General features: G+C 38.0%; 3 protein-coding genes across 3 annotated transcripts in view; all 3 read right to left on the bottom strand.

The window, feature by feature from the left end:
• The window catches only part of LOC140152755 (cytosolic non-specific dipeptidase-like), a 44,244-nt gene that overhangs the window by 3,088 nt on the left and 23,854 nt on the right, over positions 1 to 17,302 (bottom strand). Inside the window, exons 8-12 of the mRNA XM_072175239.1 lie at positions 10,860 to 11,004; positions 10,378 to 10,477; positions 10,066 to 10,237; positions 9,495 to 9,580; positions 8,541 to 8,571 (exon numbers count right to left, since the gene is read on the bottom strand). Coding sequence (XP_072031340.1) covers positions 8,541 to 8,571; positions 9,495 to 9,580; positions 10,066 to 10,237; positions 10,378 to 10,477; positions 10,860 to 11,004 — 534 coding nt within the window. The remainder of the gene's footprint in view (positions 1 to 8,540; positions 8,572 to 9,494; positions 9,581 to 10,065; positions 10,238 to 10,377; positions 10,478 to 10,859; positions 11,005 to 17,302) is intronic.
• Positions 3,861 to 7,077, bottom strand: LOC140151664 (uncharacterized). The gene is given in 3 exon segments (XM_072173999.1): positions 3,861 to 4,045; positions 4,047 to 4,872; positions 5,237 to 7,077. Coding segments are annotated over 3 exon segments (2,817 nt in total). The 3' UTR covers positions 3,861 to 3,895.
• Positions 5,584 to 8,388, bottom strand: LOC140151663 (uncharacterized). The gene is made up of 4 exons (XM_072173998.1): positions 7,986 to 8,388; positions 7,255 to 7,669; positions 7,038 to 7,130; positions 5,584 to 5,924 (listed from the first exon to the last, which is right to left on the bottom strand). The coding sequence occupies exons 1-2, from the start codon at positions 8,386 to 8,388 to the stop codon at positions 7,269 to 7,271; spliced, it is 804 nt and encodes a 267-aa protein (XP_072030099.1). The 3' UTR covers positions 5,584 to 5,924; positions 7,038 to 7,130; positions 7,255 to 7,268.

Below are 17,302 nucleotides of genomic sequence, written 5' to 3'. Positions count from 1 at the left end.
CCATGGCTAGAATGTTGTGAACAGCACTGGTGGGATAATGATACAAGATGTGAAACCCGGGTTTGATACCACTAACCAGGATCGAACTCTCCCTCTCTACGCGCGGAGCAAGGTGCGCTCCCTAAAGGTAGATACACCCGAGACCATGGCTCCTGATCCTGTTCACATCTGTGGAAGCTATTGGGAGAAGCAACCTGTCCCAGGGTTTGGTGGCTGATCTCATTACCAGTGGCTGCCTACGTAGTGTATTGACAGGGAAGGCATATGCAAAAGCACTGTTCTGCCTCTAAACAGTCGGTGAAGCCGGTGAAGCGCTTGTTAATTAAGCGATTCATTGAGGAGGAGAACGTTGAAGTCACCAACCCCAAGACCTTGCTGAATCTTGTACAGACATGTACTCCTCGTGACACCCTCGACCTCGCTTTACAGGACCCCTCCACTTTTACCATGATTGTGAAGTATGTCACATATGAAGACAAGGACATACTCCTGTCCCACTTGGATGGTGAAGGGGTGATGGATAGGGGTGAAATAGTCGATAGTTGACTTTCTTTGGGGTTTCACACCGGTAGCTGAGAGGATCAAGAAGCCACCAAACCCTGGGACAGGCTGCTTCTCCCCACTGCTTCCCGTGTAAATGACCAGACACGATATTCTTTGAGATGCATGTTGAGTACATTTCGCTATTTATCATGGGCGGAGTGAACACGGTTCCCTCAGGAAATTTGGGCCCGACTTGACTACAGATATGAACAGAAGCCATGGTCTCGGGTATATCTACGCTCGTAGAGAGGGAGAGTCCGATATCCTGGTTAGTAGTGGTATCAAACCCGGGTTTCACATCTTGTATCATTATCCCACCAGTGCTGTTCACCACGTTTGGCCCATGAATATTTGTCATTGTTTTGTTTAGATTGTCCCATTCGAGATGAAACACATCCTTTCCCTCGCTGGTAATGATCTGCAGAGTAAGAGATGTGGAAACCTCATCAAGATCCTTGGCCAGCACTGTCTCAAGTTCCAAGGCGAAGTTATATGTCTCAGTGTCACAGTTATATCCAGCTTAGGCAATAGAAACAAATTAGTTCGATCTTTCGATCGACCATCGATGTTTGGTCGATCCTTATTATTTATGAAATAAATAAATTTACTATTGCTAATTGTAATAAAATAGTAATCTGTGCCTGTAGCGATATTGACCAATGTGAATTTAGCGTTAATTCCGATTAATTAGTTGATAGTTCATTAATAACAAGCATCGAAGCAGCATCGACGGTCGATCAGTGGCGGCGCCAGGAAATTTTTTCGGGGGGCATTAGGGGGCAAAGTGAATTTCAGGGGGCAAAATCAACAAAGTTTGCGCAAAATTACCGTAAAAAGTGAAAATTTTCGTAATTTTGGGTTTTTCTGGGGGGCAACAGGGGGCAAGAGTTCTGACTGGGGGGGGCATTTGCCCCCCCATGCCCCCCCGTGGCGCCGCCACTGCGGTCGATCCAAAGATCGAACATATTTGTTTCTGGTGCCTTACTGAGAATAGCGGCAAGTTGTTTGCTTCTGTAGAGGTGCCGGATGATAGTGCAGAGCAGTATGTGCTTTGGTAGTTTCCAATCACCGCGTCTGCGGCAGAGATGCTGCCGCTGTAGACCAGGTTGTTGGTGATATACCCTTTGTCACCTAGATGAAATTTGGCATAGGCGATCGAGTCATGGATAATGTGGTTCTCAAGTAGGACCTTCAGCTTCTCATTCGCCTCTCTTGCAAAGCGGTCCTCACCTAGCACCATGCTATGTAGACGATGTATGTAGTCCTAGTTCTAGTGCCAGAGGCTCAATCTGTTTCCAAGTAGGCTCCTTAAATGCTCCGTATTTGTCCTTGAATACTGGGAATTTGATGCGTCTCTCAGTCTTTCCAGACACTCTAATTTCCAGTAAAAAGATACATTGTGTGGGGTACAGTCGCATGACAGTTGATAATTGTAATTTACGGTTACGAGAGGATTGCGATGTCGAAGCTTCATTAGCACTACATTTCAAACGATATTGATTTTCAGTAAAGTTTTGGTAGCAGCCTCGATGATATCCAATTGTTTCTATATAAATCTACACCAGCAAGACTCTCCGGAATGTGATTACAGACATCATCCATGCGATAGGGTGAATCATGAGGTTCAATGTGTCTTTTGTCGCAAATGTCATGTAGTTGAGCCAGCTTGTCAGTGGCGGAGCCCCTTACTTTACTGAGCGGTGTATAATCTAGATGCTCAATACCACTCACATGCAAAATACAATTTACAGGTGGACGTTTCTGCAGTGAGTCTGACTCGGTACCTTTATCACCCTTGCGTTTTGGCATGATATTATCCACCACTTCACTATAACTATGCTACGATATTTAGTTCACTAACACCAGTTCTAGCTAATAATAAGTTAAGTCATGCACCTAGAAGAGAAAATAGTAAATAAATCAATAACATCAAAATATCCTTCTCAATGTACCAAAAAGAGCTCCTATTATATACAGACGAGTATGCCTTGCAGATACTATTTTTAGTAATATTTTGCATTTTAATGTATCCAACATGTTTAAATCATGAAAATAACCCTTTTAATTGGTTGCTCATGTCCACATTATCCCGAAAAATGGGGTCATTTGTGTTCCTATGATGTCTAGTTCAAAAGTTATGTCAATTTAATTGAATTTTGTCGGAATCCAAGATGGCCGCCAAATGAACCCCATGGGACAATATTTAATTTTGGGAACATCAAAATTCATTTACTAGACACCTTCAGAATTACACAAATGTAAGTTAGAAAAAAAAAAGCACTCGGTGCATGGGAACCCCCTCTGGTGACTACACAATTCCTTATTTTCTAATTCGTTCCTCAAACGCTAATAAATTATTTTCATTGCCGCCTTCGCTCTTATTTGCGACCCCGCACCCCGCACCCCGCACACCATTCTGAAATAGAAACATTAAGCATAATGACAATACGTATAGTGGAAATCCGAACTTCGGTGCAAGCGATGGGCAGACCCACGAACATGAAAGAGTCCCTGCTGATTGTAGTCAGCTCAGTAAAAGGATACAGGGACTTACCGGTCTCCTATGATACACCAACCTATGATCTACGCTCCTTTCTTCCCAGCATATCTTCAACTCCCAGTCTTACCACCAAACTTGTTCCATGTAGGCCTACACTTCTTGTATCACGTGTATCGGCATATCTTGACCATGATGCCTCGGGTTTCCAAATTTGTTTCCTCTCCTGATTCTCTGCACTCCGATAACATCTTCCGACACGGGGGATCCTCTTATCCAATTCATATTATCTGTAACGAGATTCTTAGATCACGGTATAATCTATAAATTCAAAATAATTTGCAAGAAAATATTTTCATTCGAAAAGTAAACGAACGGTCTACTCTGCTTGCTGCGAATTCGGTCAGTGAACACGCCTGTTCACCAGCATCTCAGCCCTCGCTAATATGCATTCATATTCAAATAACCCGCTCACGCTTGACCAATAAAAATACATTTATTTTCTAATTCGTTCCTCAAACGCTAATAAATTATTTTCATTGCCGCCTTCGCTCTTATTTGCGACCCCGCACCCCGCACCCCGCACACCATTCTGAAATAGAAACATTAAGCATAATGACAATACGTATAGTGGAAATCCGAACTTCGGTGCAAGCGATGGGCAGACCCACGCGCTCACCCACTTCAGGCACTAAAGAACGGGCAGTAGATACAGTTTTCCGTACTTGAGACTAAGTTAGCCATTTTATTATATTATTAATATTTGCATATCTATTACAAAACTTCATTGGATTCAACATTTTTACCTAAGATACTTTCTTATTTCTTTCAACAATACAATACATCTCTTCTGTACTACAAACCCAAATTTAAGGAAACAGACAGCCTGTTCTCCATGGAGTCTTTGATATAGCCATCCTTGGCAGTCTCTGAGCGCCAGCGTCCGTGCTTCTTAAATAACCTGTCTGGGACCCCAAGAGAAGCTGCTGCCGATGCTCCACCGGTTTCTCAGACTGTGTAGACCAAAATGCTTGGGGTCTACACCTATAGAACGTAGCGCGTCTTTGAACAATTCAAGGCATCTAGAATATGAAAGATGATTATTACCAGCTCTCAATCTGTATGTATTAACAGCTTTACAGAAATTTAAAGGTCTAATAAGAAAACCTTCGTCTGATTCGTCATTTAATTGCGCAATACTACAGTACTTTCTTAGCATACTTACAGGGCATGTTAATGAATTCGTTGCAGCCACAAGCACATTTGCCCCTTGTCTGTAAATATCAGTTTTGCTTTTAACAATGAAGATGTTAGCATGTGAATCATATATCTGAACATCGCACCTGCGTATATTAATTAATTCTTCATGACGCAGAAAACCTGCATAGGACAAAAGTATCATAGTACACAAGCGAATATCCATTAAATTATCTGAATTTCCAAACTTATTAACAATTGCCTTCAGAATTTCTGGAGTAATCGGTTCCTTCTTTACTATGGGTTTGACTAACCTTCTCTTTAATCCTTGAAGCACATTATGTAAGAATTTACTATCACATGGATTTCGATTGCATTCTGGTAAACAATCGTGACGCCATTTTATACTGTAGAATGTTGCCTCTATTCTGGAATATGGAGCTTTCTCATTGTATAAATGAATGAAGTAACGACTAATGTCATTGATATCTGCAGGTATTGAGGTTACCTTATTCTGTTCACACCAATTCTCCCATGCGGAAAATGTTTTATCATATTTATAAGCAGTACTAGATGCCCTGGAGGCTTTCAGAATCTCACTCAATGTCGACTTGTATTGTTTATCTTCTTCGTCTCTGTAACATTAAAAGAGAAAACAAAATGCGAATCCCTTCTTTAACACCTTTCACTGCTTCTCATCGATATGGTATGATTTGATACCCGAGATCTTACCAATACTGAGATCATCCTTCACATATTTTTCCCTGCCATTGCCACTCGGCTCCTTGGTATTGCTATGCAGCTTCTCTACTATACAGTATGCTATATCAGCTTATTACCATGCGGTTAAGCTACCTATCTATTATCATTGCACCTCCTTACCGTGCAGAAAGTCTGATACAAAGCACTTCAGATTTTAGCAATGGGGATCCAAAAATTGATTTCTTATTCCTCCCTTGCACAAACACTCCCTTGGGGTCTGAAAACTTCATGACGTACTTAACCAGTTTACTGAACGAGCTATGCTGAGAGAAAAGTAGAGGCCAGAACGGTGCTGAAGGCCATGCCGGAATGACCAACGTACCTTCTGCATGACATGATCTTAAATGCCTCAAGACATCCCCGACAAGATAAGTGGGTGGAACTAGCCAATTGTTTTCGGCTCTCCAATCACACGCAAATGCATCTACATGCTGGACGCATGGGGTCCAATATTTAGAATTGAACTTTGGAAGCCTAGTATTAAGCTCATCGGCAAATCGATCAACCGTATGTGGTCCCCATATATTGTCTATAAACTGAAAAAATTGTGGTGAGACTCCCCAGTCATCAAAATCTATCTCTCGGCTGATTTCATCAGCGCGTGCATTTTGGTCTCTAGGAACCCATTGTACTTCCAAACTGATGCAATGCTGCATACAAAACTCAAAAATATTCAAGCTTAACTGTAAAAGCTCTTCTACCATGCTACCTTTGTTCACTACTGAAACAACTCCTTTGTTATCTGTAAATAGTTTCACTACTTTACCGGATAAGTTCGGTGCAAATGCTTGCAAAGATAAGAATACCGCCTTTAACTCTCTCCAAGTGGAGCTTTTCAATTGTTCATCTGAATCCCAATTCCGTTGTGAAATCATCTCACCAGAACAACTTGTGGACCATGCACCGCAACCTATACTACTTGCATCTGTATAAACGAGAACATTTGGAATAGAATATTCAAACAACATACGTTTGTTCATTTTCTGTACTCTAGCTTTCCAGAACACCAACTCTTCTATCACTTTGCTCGTACTACTTATTCTATATATATGGTCCCAGTATATTCTGTTTGCTATCTCTAGATGTAAAAATCTTGATTTTAGCTGTGAAACCCCTCCTACAACTGGGCCAAGTGATATTATCTTGCCTGTTACAGAGGCCAATTTACGAGCACAAACTAAAGGAAACCGTTTCTGCACGTCAACTATAGAATTCAGAAGGTCTTGAATTCTCCTGTCTGTTATCTTAATAGAGCATTCGGCTGAATCCCATTCTAATCCCAGCCATGTCAGATATTGTGTTGGTTTCCAGACTGATTTTTCAACGTTAGGCACTAACCCGGCTGCTATGAGATCATTCTTTACCTTCTCTGAGATCTTACCACAAAGCTCCTCTGACTGAGCCCTACACCAACCGTCATCTAAGTAGAGAACTACAAAGAATCCTTGTTTACGCCAGTGTTTCACTAAAGGTCTTAAGCATTTTGTAAACAAAAATGGCGCCGTTGAACAGCCAAATGGGAGAACGAGGAAGGAGTAATATTTTGTACAACCACCCTCTGACCATGCAAAACTTAGATACTTGCAATGATCAGGGTATATTTCTATGTGATGATATCCAGATTTCAGGTCAAACGAAAATAAAAAATCGCCTTTCTCTAAAAATGACGCTGCTACTTTCCAATCTTCAAACTTGATTTTATCTTTCCATAGGAACTGATTCACATACCTTAGGTCTAAAATCAAACGTTTCTTACCAGATTTTTGAACCGAAACTGAGAGTGGGTTCACTACTAAGGGGATTTCATTGCATTCGGATATCAACCCTTTATCCAAAAGCTCTGCAATAGCTTGAGAAACAAATTCCGAATTTTGAAATGCTGACTTATTGTTCTTTAACACATTCCTTGGTGGAGTAGATATAAGAGGAAGTTTGTATCCGTTACTAATTATGTCTAATACAACTGGGTTTGCACCAATATTCTTCCAAAAGCCAATAGCTGCCTTTAATCTACCTTTTACGATAGGTTCATCGTTACCTTGCTCATAGTCATAATAATTCTCAACGTAAAAATCCATATCGTACCCAAAGTTCGAAGTTTCTTGATCGGTACTCTCACCAAACAAAGGATCTGTAAAATATATACCAAGCACGAAGCCGTGTTATTGTTATTTAAAATTATTACTTCGCATAATTATTACAATTCTACATACTTGTGTAACGCTACATTTCAAGCATCTCCTCTTTTAATTTACCTTGGGACAAAATGTTACTTCCACTGATTGGAGGTGCCAGCATTGTCTCCTTTTGTGGCGTTGAACCCCTGCTGTGCGCACCCTCTCCTCCAATGTCCTGTTTTTCCACAGTTGAAACAGATGTCCGTTTGTTTAGGACCATATCCCCATCTGGTTGTGGTGTTTGCTGGATACCCAGCATAATGTCTACGGTTGTATTGTAGGCCACGAAAAAGATCAGACCCAGTACTATGCATGCCATCCACTGGAAATGCCACGCCCTGCCCATGCTGCCGCTGACGCTTTGCTGGGGCCGTATTGGTTTTGTTACCCCGCTTCTTACGCACTGCTCTTGCTTGGGCTTGTCTAATCCTTTTCTCATCATCGGAATCGCTTGCGAGGTCATCACTGAGGTACTCATCCACTGCAGCCCAACCTAATCAAACCATTGAAACAAAATTCAATAGAAAAAAGAACACGCTTCAGCGTCTTTGCTGAATAACGCTTGTTAATCGGGAACTATTGAAAACATAGTATCGATTGAATACATTATAACGCCTGATCCAAACTGATCTGTGTTTGGCTCATTGAACCATTCTCGTTCATTATGAAATACCATCATTACTGGGTATTATAATAACTAGTATTAATAGTTCTATCGATCCTATCGCTTTGCGATAATACAGCATTCACAATTGCGAAACTATACGGATACGGACATAAAGCATTTTATTTATGTTTTAATTACTAACCTGCGGCACTTTTATCAGCAATTCTGATTAACTTATTTCGTTTCTTCAACGATGCCACCGCTTCCTTAACTAACGGTGTAGCGCTAACGCTGTCACCTTGATCCAGAGACTTCTCTGCCCTCTCTAGCTTTTCTAGAACCCCTGCGTTAAAATCAAACTGCGATTTATTGCCTTTAAAGTTGAGAGTAAGCTCTGACGCTCTCTTTATCTGCAATACCTGCTCCTCTGTATTTTCTTGTTTCTTACTCGTCTCCTGTCGCAAACTGTTTAGCGATGAATCCAAATAGCCCTTAAAGTCGTGAAGAGCCTCTTTAATAGTATCCCCCACAAGCTTGAGAGATACTGGCTTATCCTTGGTAGGAACTTGTGAACTTGTTCCAGCCGAGCTATCTTTTTCTGACATCTTTCTATGGCTATCACTACACACAACGAACGGTCTACTCTGCTTGCTGCGAATTCGGTCAGTGAACACGCCTGTTCACCAGCATCTCAGCCCTCGCTAATATGCATTCATATTCAAATAACCCGCTCACGCTTGACCAATAAAAATACATTTCACGCGTCATATCGGGCTCAACACCATGAACTAGGATTTAAGAAAATGAGGAAGAATAAAATATCATTAATTATAACAAACGGGATGCGTGCGTGGGAGAGTGTTTGTTTGTGAGGGAGTGGGGGTGTTGGGGTGTGTGGTGGGATGGAGATGGCGTGATGTCGGTTTAGAAGAGATACACTCTAAATTACAAGGATTTAAAAAAATCCTTAAGACTGTAGTTAGGGACCAATCAATTTTAGATTTAAAATTAATCTTATAGATTTGAATTTTAAATCTTAAAGATTTAATTTTAAATCTTAAAGATTTAATTTTAAATCTTAAAGATTTAATTTTAAATCTAGCACTTGATTGGTCCCTAATCACAGTCCCTTGGGATTTATTTTGAATCCTTGAAATTTAGAGTGTATGATATGTCCGATTATAAATATTACATTTGACGCATATTGACGATCATTGCAGAATTTGTAACTTTCATACTCAAAAAGTCAAATTTCCTCGAAGCTACATCTCCTTATTACGGATCTCGCTGTTACACATCCATTGTCGGCGATTTTGTACGTAAACGTCACTTTCATGTCTCGTAAAACGATTAGTACGACCTCCCTAGCGTAGCATGGATTTTAGTGTGAGGGGGTAAAGCCAAAATTTCATCCCTATTTGTCAATTTTTGTCACACTTTTTGTCATTTTAAGGGCTCTTTTATACCGTCCCCATTTTCTTCCTGAAAAAAAATCTGTGAGGGGCAATTCCCCCCCTGCTCCCACTGGATACGCCGCTGCCTAGTAGTAGGCCTATACATGTAGATTAAATTGAAATTTCAAGTATATGCCCTATTATGATTACGCAGTGGTGGTACCAGAAATTTGAGAGGGGGGGGGGCATGATGAGAAGTCAAATTTATCACGTACCCACGTACCCATTCCCCATTCATTCCCGTGTATATGACATACCTGCTTTAGTTGCTTTGATTCCAGCTTGATAATGAGGGTGATTAAAATCAGTCACCCAGGCGTCTCCACCGTTAACCATGTAAGCACTGTAAGATATTGGTTTATAAACAGGATTCAAGAATATTCAAGATAAAGTCAATTATCCACGACCCAACTCATACTTAAACAATGATAAAAAACTAATGGAATAAACTTCTCAGACTTGTCGTCAAGTCTTGCCCCGGGTACTGACTCTTGATTCAATAAATATAGATGTAACTCGACTCGATTAACATGATTAAGTTTCTCAATTTTCCCAATGGAAATTGTTCAGTGACTCAACTTGACTCCTCAAACTTGAAAAAGCTCGAATGACTCCACGTGAATTTTCGTGACTCGACTAGGCATACAAGTCTGCACCAGCGTGAAACAGTGGATGCTCACTGCCACTATATGAGTAGGGGTTGACGTAACTATATACCATGTATGCATCATTAAATGAACTATGAGGCCGAGTTAATACATAATAGTGTATGTCTTATGGTTTCAGGTGTATGTAGGCCTATATGGTGAACAATAAAAAGTTTCTTACTTGAGTTTGTTGGGTGAATTTCTGCCTTGGTGAACCTTTTCTAGATACTTAAGCACCAACGACTCTACGTTTTTGAGAGTTTGATTAGGTACGAGACGAATTGAGAATTTTCCTGTGACTTTACGTGGGATCACTGTTTTGGCTCCTGCCCCATCAAATGCTCCCTCGATGCCTGCGTTCAAAATGTTAAAAAAGGGTATCAAGTGAGAAACTCAATTCGGTCACCGCAGTTTGCAAAAGAGGGCTAATAACAGAGCAGTGATTTAACTTCATGTAAGTCTCCATGTAAATATTGCGATTTTAGAAACCTACCATGAATTGAAAGTGATGGATGACGCCATCTATGCTGCAGTAGTTTTTCTTTGGATTCGTGGAGTAGTTTGCTTGTGCCGATTTGCTGTTTATAGGTGTCCTGTCAAAATAGGAATAGGACAAATATGTTGCTATAATGGCGCTGGGGTTTCCATGTAATCAGAAATGCAAAATGAGAACTAGTCTTCAGGGTCTATCAGAATGATTGGTACCCGTCAATATCCAGTGACCAAGACTGCCACATCAAAATGCAGCATAACATCCACCTTATTTGTAGATTTATGTAACAAAAGGTTATACAATTATTAATTGTAGTTGTATCAAGATGATCTAATTTTGAATTGGAAAGAAACATACAACAAAGGTGATGGGTACCAATCATTTTGATACACCCTGTATACTACTAATATAATTGCTAATGAAATAATTGGATAAAGGTAGTGTCATCCATGCAATGTCACGGATATATGTTTCAATCTTACCAGACTGAAATCGATGGGCTCATACAACTTTCCTTCCTCTGGGGTAAGCTCTGCCACAGAGCTATATATGCCAGGTACTTTGATGCGTCCATTCTCATCAACAAGGCTGTCCAGAAGAGCTATCAGATCTGTCATGCTTTCAAAACTGCAACACAATGTTATGTTTACTAAGCATATTGCATTAGTTTATAACAACAGAATTAAAAACAACAAAATTATACAGGCAAAGGTATATACCCAATACAATCTCAGGGAGGTAAATAACAGGTTAACTGGCTGGGCCAATGCTCACCGAGTAAATTCAACCTGCCCATTGGCCAAAAAGTGCCCACCCAGTAAATATTTTTACCCCCTAAATATGGGCACCAAACACTGGCTAATCGTAAAATTATATTATAATTTCAAACCTAATTTAGACCAAAATTGATGGTTAAAATTCAAGTTTCCTTGACAGGAAGTTGTTTCAAGATAATCAAAATGCAATATCAAATTTATTACATATAGTCCTATTAATTTTATTGGTTTATTAACACATTAACCTCATGGTAAAACATTAAAACCTTACGATAGATTTGTGGCGAATAAACATTATTTCCATTCGTCAAATAAATGGTTCAGGGGGTAAAATTTAAAATAAAGGATTGATAAAAAGATGAAATTATACATAATAATCTGATAATAAAGCAGTCAACTAATATTGCAATGTATGAATGTGTAAAGATAGGAGAAATAACAAAAAGAGAGGCTGCAAGAAAATGGAGAGACGGGGAGAGGAAAAGAGAGGGGGAGAGAAAGAGAGAGGGAGAGAAAGAGAGGGGGGAGGGAAAGCGAGAGAGAGAGAGAGAGAGATTAGGAAGAGAAAAGGATACTATAGTGGCAAGAGGGAGAGACAGTCTCTTAAGGTGGGGAGAATGAAATTTATTTTGCTTCATATTATCTACAAAATTATGTTCATAGCACATCTCACGACACAGCTATCTTAAAATGAAATATAAATTTGATTTATTGTTACACTACAAATCATAATAAAAGCTTTTATCGAGTTTGAATCCTGCTTTATGTAAAGCAAGTATACAAGAAACTCATATACAAGATAAAAGCTATTATAGCTTGGTGCTTTCTTTGGTGAAAAACATGCTAAATATTGTCATGTTCGAGTGACAATTAAACACGTATCAACTACAGGGTGATTAAAAATAAGTGAACTAGCGCAAAGAATCGATTAACTTTACGTTAGAACCAAGTTGAACTTTCCAATTGTTGAAAATTTCTTTAAATGCTGTACTCAATGTACTCATACGACATTCCGTTTTTGAGTTATGACACAAAAACGAAATTTAGATGAAATATTTTGCATTCGGTAGAGACATGTCTCTGCCGAATGCAAAATATTTCATCTAAATTTCGTTTTTGTCTCATAACTCAAAAATGGAATGTCGTATGAGCTTCTCATTGCACACGATTTGAGAGTGGATTATATGCTTTGGAATCATAACAAAATTGTTGATAAAGAAATTGGTTTCTTTAGGAAGTGGTCACTGGAATCACCCCTATGCTAAAATACACACATTTCGCAATTATAGCTCTAAACTGCTCTAAAATGTCGTTTTTGTCCCATAACTCAAAAACAGAATGTTGTATGATCTTCATATTTCACAGGATTTGGAGGTAGACCATGTACTTAGGAATCATAATACAATTGTTGATAAAGAAATTGGTTGGTTCAGGAGTGGACACTGAAACACCCCATACCCTAACATACACGCATTTAATGAAATTTTTATGCTATATCTCAAAACCGAGAAATCGTATCGCGGCTCTAAGGTGCATGATTCCGAGTTGTTTAATTTATTTTTGAAATTAATATTTAAAGTTCACCTTCATAGCACTTGTCAGATAGGTGAACGAACGTTACAAAACAGAAAAATGAGTTTTAATTAAACATTAAAACCGCATGTACGTTAAGATTGTAAGGAAGTCAATAATAAACTACGACTATCTTCAGTAGATAGCATTAACTTGTTTTTGACATGATGTAACAACTATCTTCAGCAGATTTGTGCTTCACATTTTTGTGTATGGAGTGTGTTTATAATGTGGGGGGGGTGCGTGCGAGGTGTTGGGCGTGGGATGTATGTGAGGTAGGGCGGAGGGAGTTTGTAGGACTATTATAAGATCACATTTAAATCGGAAAGTATTTCATTTGGGGGCTTTTGGGAAAGAAAGAAAGAAATAATTTAATTAATTAATCAAACGTAGAGAAAGAAAGGAAGAAAGAAAGACAGAAAAAATAAATCAAAAATGTATACTTCATGTATTTATAATAAACAAATATTTTCACCGGGTTCACCGTCGCAAATAATAAATGAAACAGAAAAAGTAATACCGCCTGGGAATCGAACCCAGGACCTCATGTTTATAAGACCTATGCCTTAACCACTCGGCCACGTGAGCTTCGTGATTAAGCTGCTTGCAATTTGAACATATAAGCGGTCACTTCAACCTTTTTCCACGTTCATGTTTTTATTTATGTCAAATGTCTTTCGTTCATTCATTCATTCATTCATTCATTCATTTTTCTTTCCTTCTTTCTTTTCTTTTTTTTCTTTCCTTTTTCTTTATTTCTTTATTTCTTTCTTTCTTTCTTTCTTTCTTTCTTTCTTTCTTTCTTTCTTTCTTTCTTTCTTTCTTTCTTTCTTTCTTTCTTTCTTTATTTTTAATACAAAGAAAGAAAAAAAAAGAAGCATTGAAAATAATGAATGCATAATTTAGCGATGATTCACGCAATTAAAACACGAATAGTCAAAGGGTGTAAAGTGTAAACCCATAATGGTAATCTGTAATGGTAAACTGCTGCATTGAATAGCGTGCATACTGAGCAGTTTGCCCTGCATTGATATTAATATATACGTATAGATATTTATTTCAATTCAAAATGGCAAACTGTTAACAAATGTCATAAATGCGATCAATTTGTCATTCCTTTTGTATTCAAACATTCTCAATTGGTGTAGCCAAGGTAAACGAACGTCAGGCTCCATGAGATACGGCCTAAAAACCATAAAATGTGGATTTTGGACCATTTTGTCATTATGGTAAACTGATCCACTTTGCCATTTGCACTATGCAGCTTTACACTTTCCCCGATACCTGACTACTATAAAAGACCAAAACTGATTACTTCGATTGCGAAATGGCAGCGTGGCGCAACGGCTTAGTCCTTCGACTGGTAATCTTTTTGACTATTCATTGATGCGAATGGTTCGAGTCCCCGTGGTGGTCGAATTTTTTCTTTAAGTGTATTCAATTGTTGTTTTCTTTTTTCTTTTTTTTCTCACCGCAAAAGCGTATCTTATTAAAAATAATATTCAGAAATGAGTTGTTTCAAATTGTTACATCACAATCTTTCTGATTCGTGCGGATAAGCCTATACTCAGCAAACGCAAGTTTTACAGAAAACATTTACATGTTGGATTATATTATAAAGGGTACAGAACGTTTTAATAAAATTCAAAAACATTTTGGAAAACATGCTGCAAAACATTGTAATATTTTTTTAAAACTATATTTGTAGTGTTTTTGAATTATGAGACAAACACGAGATTTTAGTCATAATTACGAAATGTGTGTAATTTAGCATAGGAGGTGTTTTCAGTGACCCTTCCCTAAATAATCCAACATCTTTATCAACAATTTTATTGTGATTCAAAGGGATATTATATACTCCCAAATCGTGTGCAATATGACGCTCATACAACATTTTGTTTTTAAGTTATGGGACAAAAATAACATTTTAGAGCAGTTTAGAGCCATAATTACGAAACGTGTGTTGTTTAGCATAGGGGGTGGTTTCAGTGACCACTCCCTAAATAAAACAATTTCTTTATTAACAATTTTGTTATGATTTCAAAGCATATAATCCACTCTCAAATCGTGTGCAATATGAAGCTCATACGACATTCCGTTTTTGAGTTATGACACAAAAACGAAATTTAGATGAAATATTTTGCATTCGGTAGAGACAATCAACGAAAAAAGTCTTGAAACGCTTGCGTGTAAATAACGGAAAACTGTCACCCCTCTCCCCGTGCAATGTTGAGAAATACCAAAGTCTTCAGCGGTTTCCCAATGTGTTCCAACATTGATTGATGGGGAGAGGGAAATAAATCATTGTTGTAGATGTCATGCTTGTTCCCAGGCAAAATATACGTCATTTCCATGATCATATGAAATTCTGCACGGAATTTCGACAGAGTGTACCAAGCGTTCCAAGGACTTTTTTCGTAGATTGTCTCTGCCGAATGCAAAATATTTCATCTAAATTTCGTTTTTGTCTCATAACTCAAAATGGAATGTCGTATGAGCTTCTCATTGCACACGATTTGAGAGTGGATTATATGCTTTGGAATCATAACAAAATTGTTGATAAAGAAATTGGTTTCTTTAGGAAGTGGTCACTGGAATCACCCCCTATGCTAAAATACACACATTTCGCAATTATAGCTCTAAACTGCTCTAAAATGTCGTTTTTGTCCCATAACTCAAAAACAGAATGTTGTATGATCTTCATATTTCACAGGATTTGGAGGTAGACCATGTACTTAGGAATCATAATACAATTGTTGATAAAGAAATTTGTTGGTTCAGGGAGTGGACACTGAAACACCCCATACCCTAACATACACGCATTTAATGAAATTTTTATGCTATATCTCAAAACCGAGAAATCGTATCGCGGCTCTAAGGTGCATGATTCCGAGTTGTTTAATTTATTTTTGAAATTAATATTTAAAGTTCACCTTCATAGCACTTGTCAGATAGGTGAACGAACGTTACAAAACAGAAAAATGAGTTTTAATTAAACATTAAAACCGCATGTACGTTAAGATTGTAAGGAAGTCAATAATAAACTACGACTATCTTCAGTAGATAGCATTAACTTGTTTTTGACATGATGTAACAACTATCTTCAGCAGATTTGTGCTTCACATTTTTGTGTATGGGGTGTGTGTATAATGTGGGGGGTGCGTGCGAGGTGTTGGGCGTGGGATGTATGTGAGGTAGGGCGGAGGAGTTTGTAGGACTATTATAAGATCACATTTAAATCGGAAAGTATTTCATTTGGGGGCTTTTGGGAAAGAAAGAAAGAAATAATTTAATTAATTAATCAAACGTAGAGAAAGAAAGGAAGAAAGAAAGACAGAAAAAATAAATCAAAAATGTATACTTCATGTATTTATAATAAACAAATATTTTCACCGGGTTCACCGTCGCAAATAATAAATGAAACAGAAAAAGTAATACCGCCTGGGAATCGAACCCAGGACCTCATGTTTACAAGACCTATGCCTTAACCACTCGGCCACGTGAGCTTCGTGATTAAGCTGCTTGCAATTTGAACATATAAGCGGTCACTTCAACCTTTTTCCACGTTCATGTTTTTATTTATGTCAAATGTCTTTCGTTCATTCATTCATTCATTCATTCATTCATTTTTCTTTCCTTCTTTCTTTCTTTTTTCTTTCTTTTCTTTTTTCTTTCTTTCTTTCTTTCTTTCTTTCTTTCTTTCTTTCTTTCTTTCTTTCTTTCTTTCTTTCTTTATTTTTAATACAAAGAAAGAAAAAAAAAGCATTGAAAATAATGAATGCATAATTTAGCGATGATTCACGCAATTAAAACACGAATAGTCAAAGGGTGTAAAGTGTAAACCCATAATGGTAATCTGTAATGGTAAACTGCTGCATTGAATAGCGTGCATACTGAGCAGTTTGCCCTGCATTGATATTAATATATACGTATAGATATTTATTTCAATTCAAAATGGCAAACTGTTAACAAATGTCATAAATGCGATCAATTTGTCATTCCTTTTGTATTCAAACATTCTCAATTGGTGTAGCCAAGGTAAACGAACGTCAGGCTCCATGAGATACGGCCTAAAAACCATAAAATGTGGATTTTGGACCATTTTGTCATTATGGTAAACTGATCCACTTTGCCATTTGCACTATGCAGCTTTACACTTTCCCCGATACCTGACTACTATAAAAGACCAAAACTGATTACTTCGATTGCGAAATGGCAGCGTGGCGCAACGGCTTAGTCCTTCGACTGGTAATCTTTTGACTATTCATTGATGCGAATGGTTCGAGTCCCCGTGGTGGTCGAATTTTTTCTTTAAGTGTATTCAATTGTTGTTTTCTTTTTTTTTTTTCTCACCGCAAAAGCGTATCTTATTAAAAATAATATTCAGAAATGAGTTGTTTCAAATTGTTACATCACAATCTTTCTGATTCGTTCGGATAAGCCTATACTCAGCAAACGCAAGTTTTACAGAAAACATTTACATGTTGGATTATATTATAAAGGGTACAGAACGTTTTAATAAAATTCAAAAACATTTTGGAAAACATGCTGCAAAACATTGTAATATTTTTTTAAAA

Source organism: Amphiura filiformis, chromosome 5 (genome assembly GCF_039555335.1).
Source record: "Amphiura filiformis chromosome 5, Afil_fr2py, whole genome shotgun sequence".
NCBI classification, from domain to species: domain Eukaryota; kingdom Metazoa; phylum Echinodermata; class Ophiuroidea; order Amphilepidida; family Amphiuridae; genus Amphiura; species Amphiura filiformis.
Note: the sequence above shows the minus strand (reverse complement) of the source record. Positions and strands in the feature narration are given on the sequence as shown.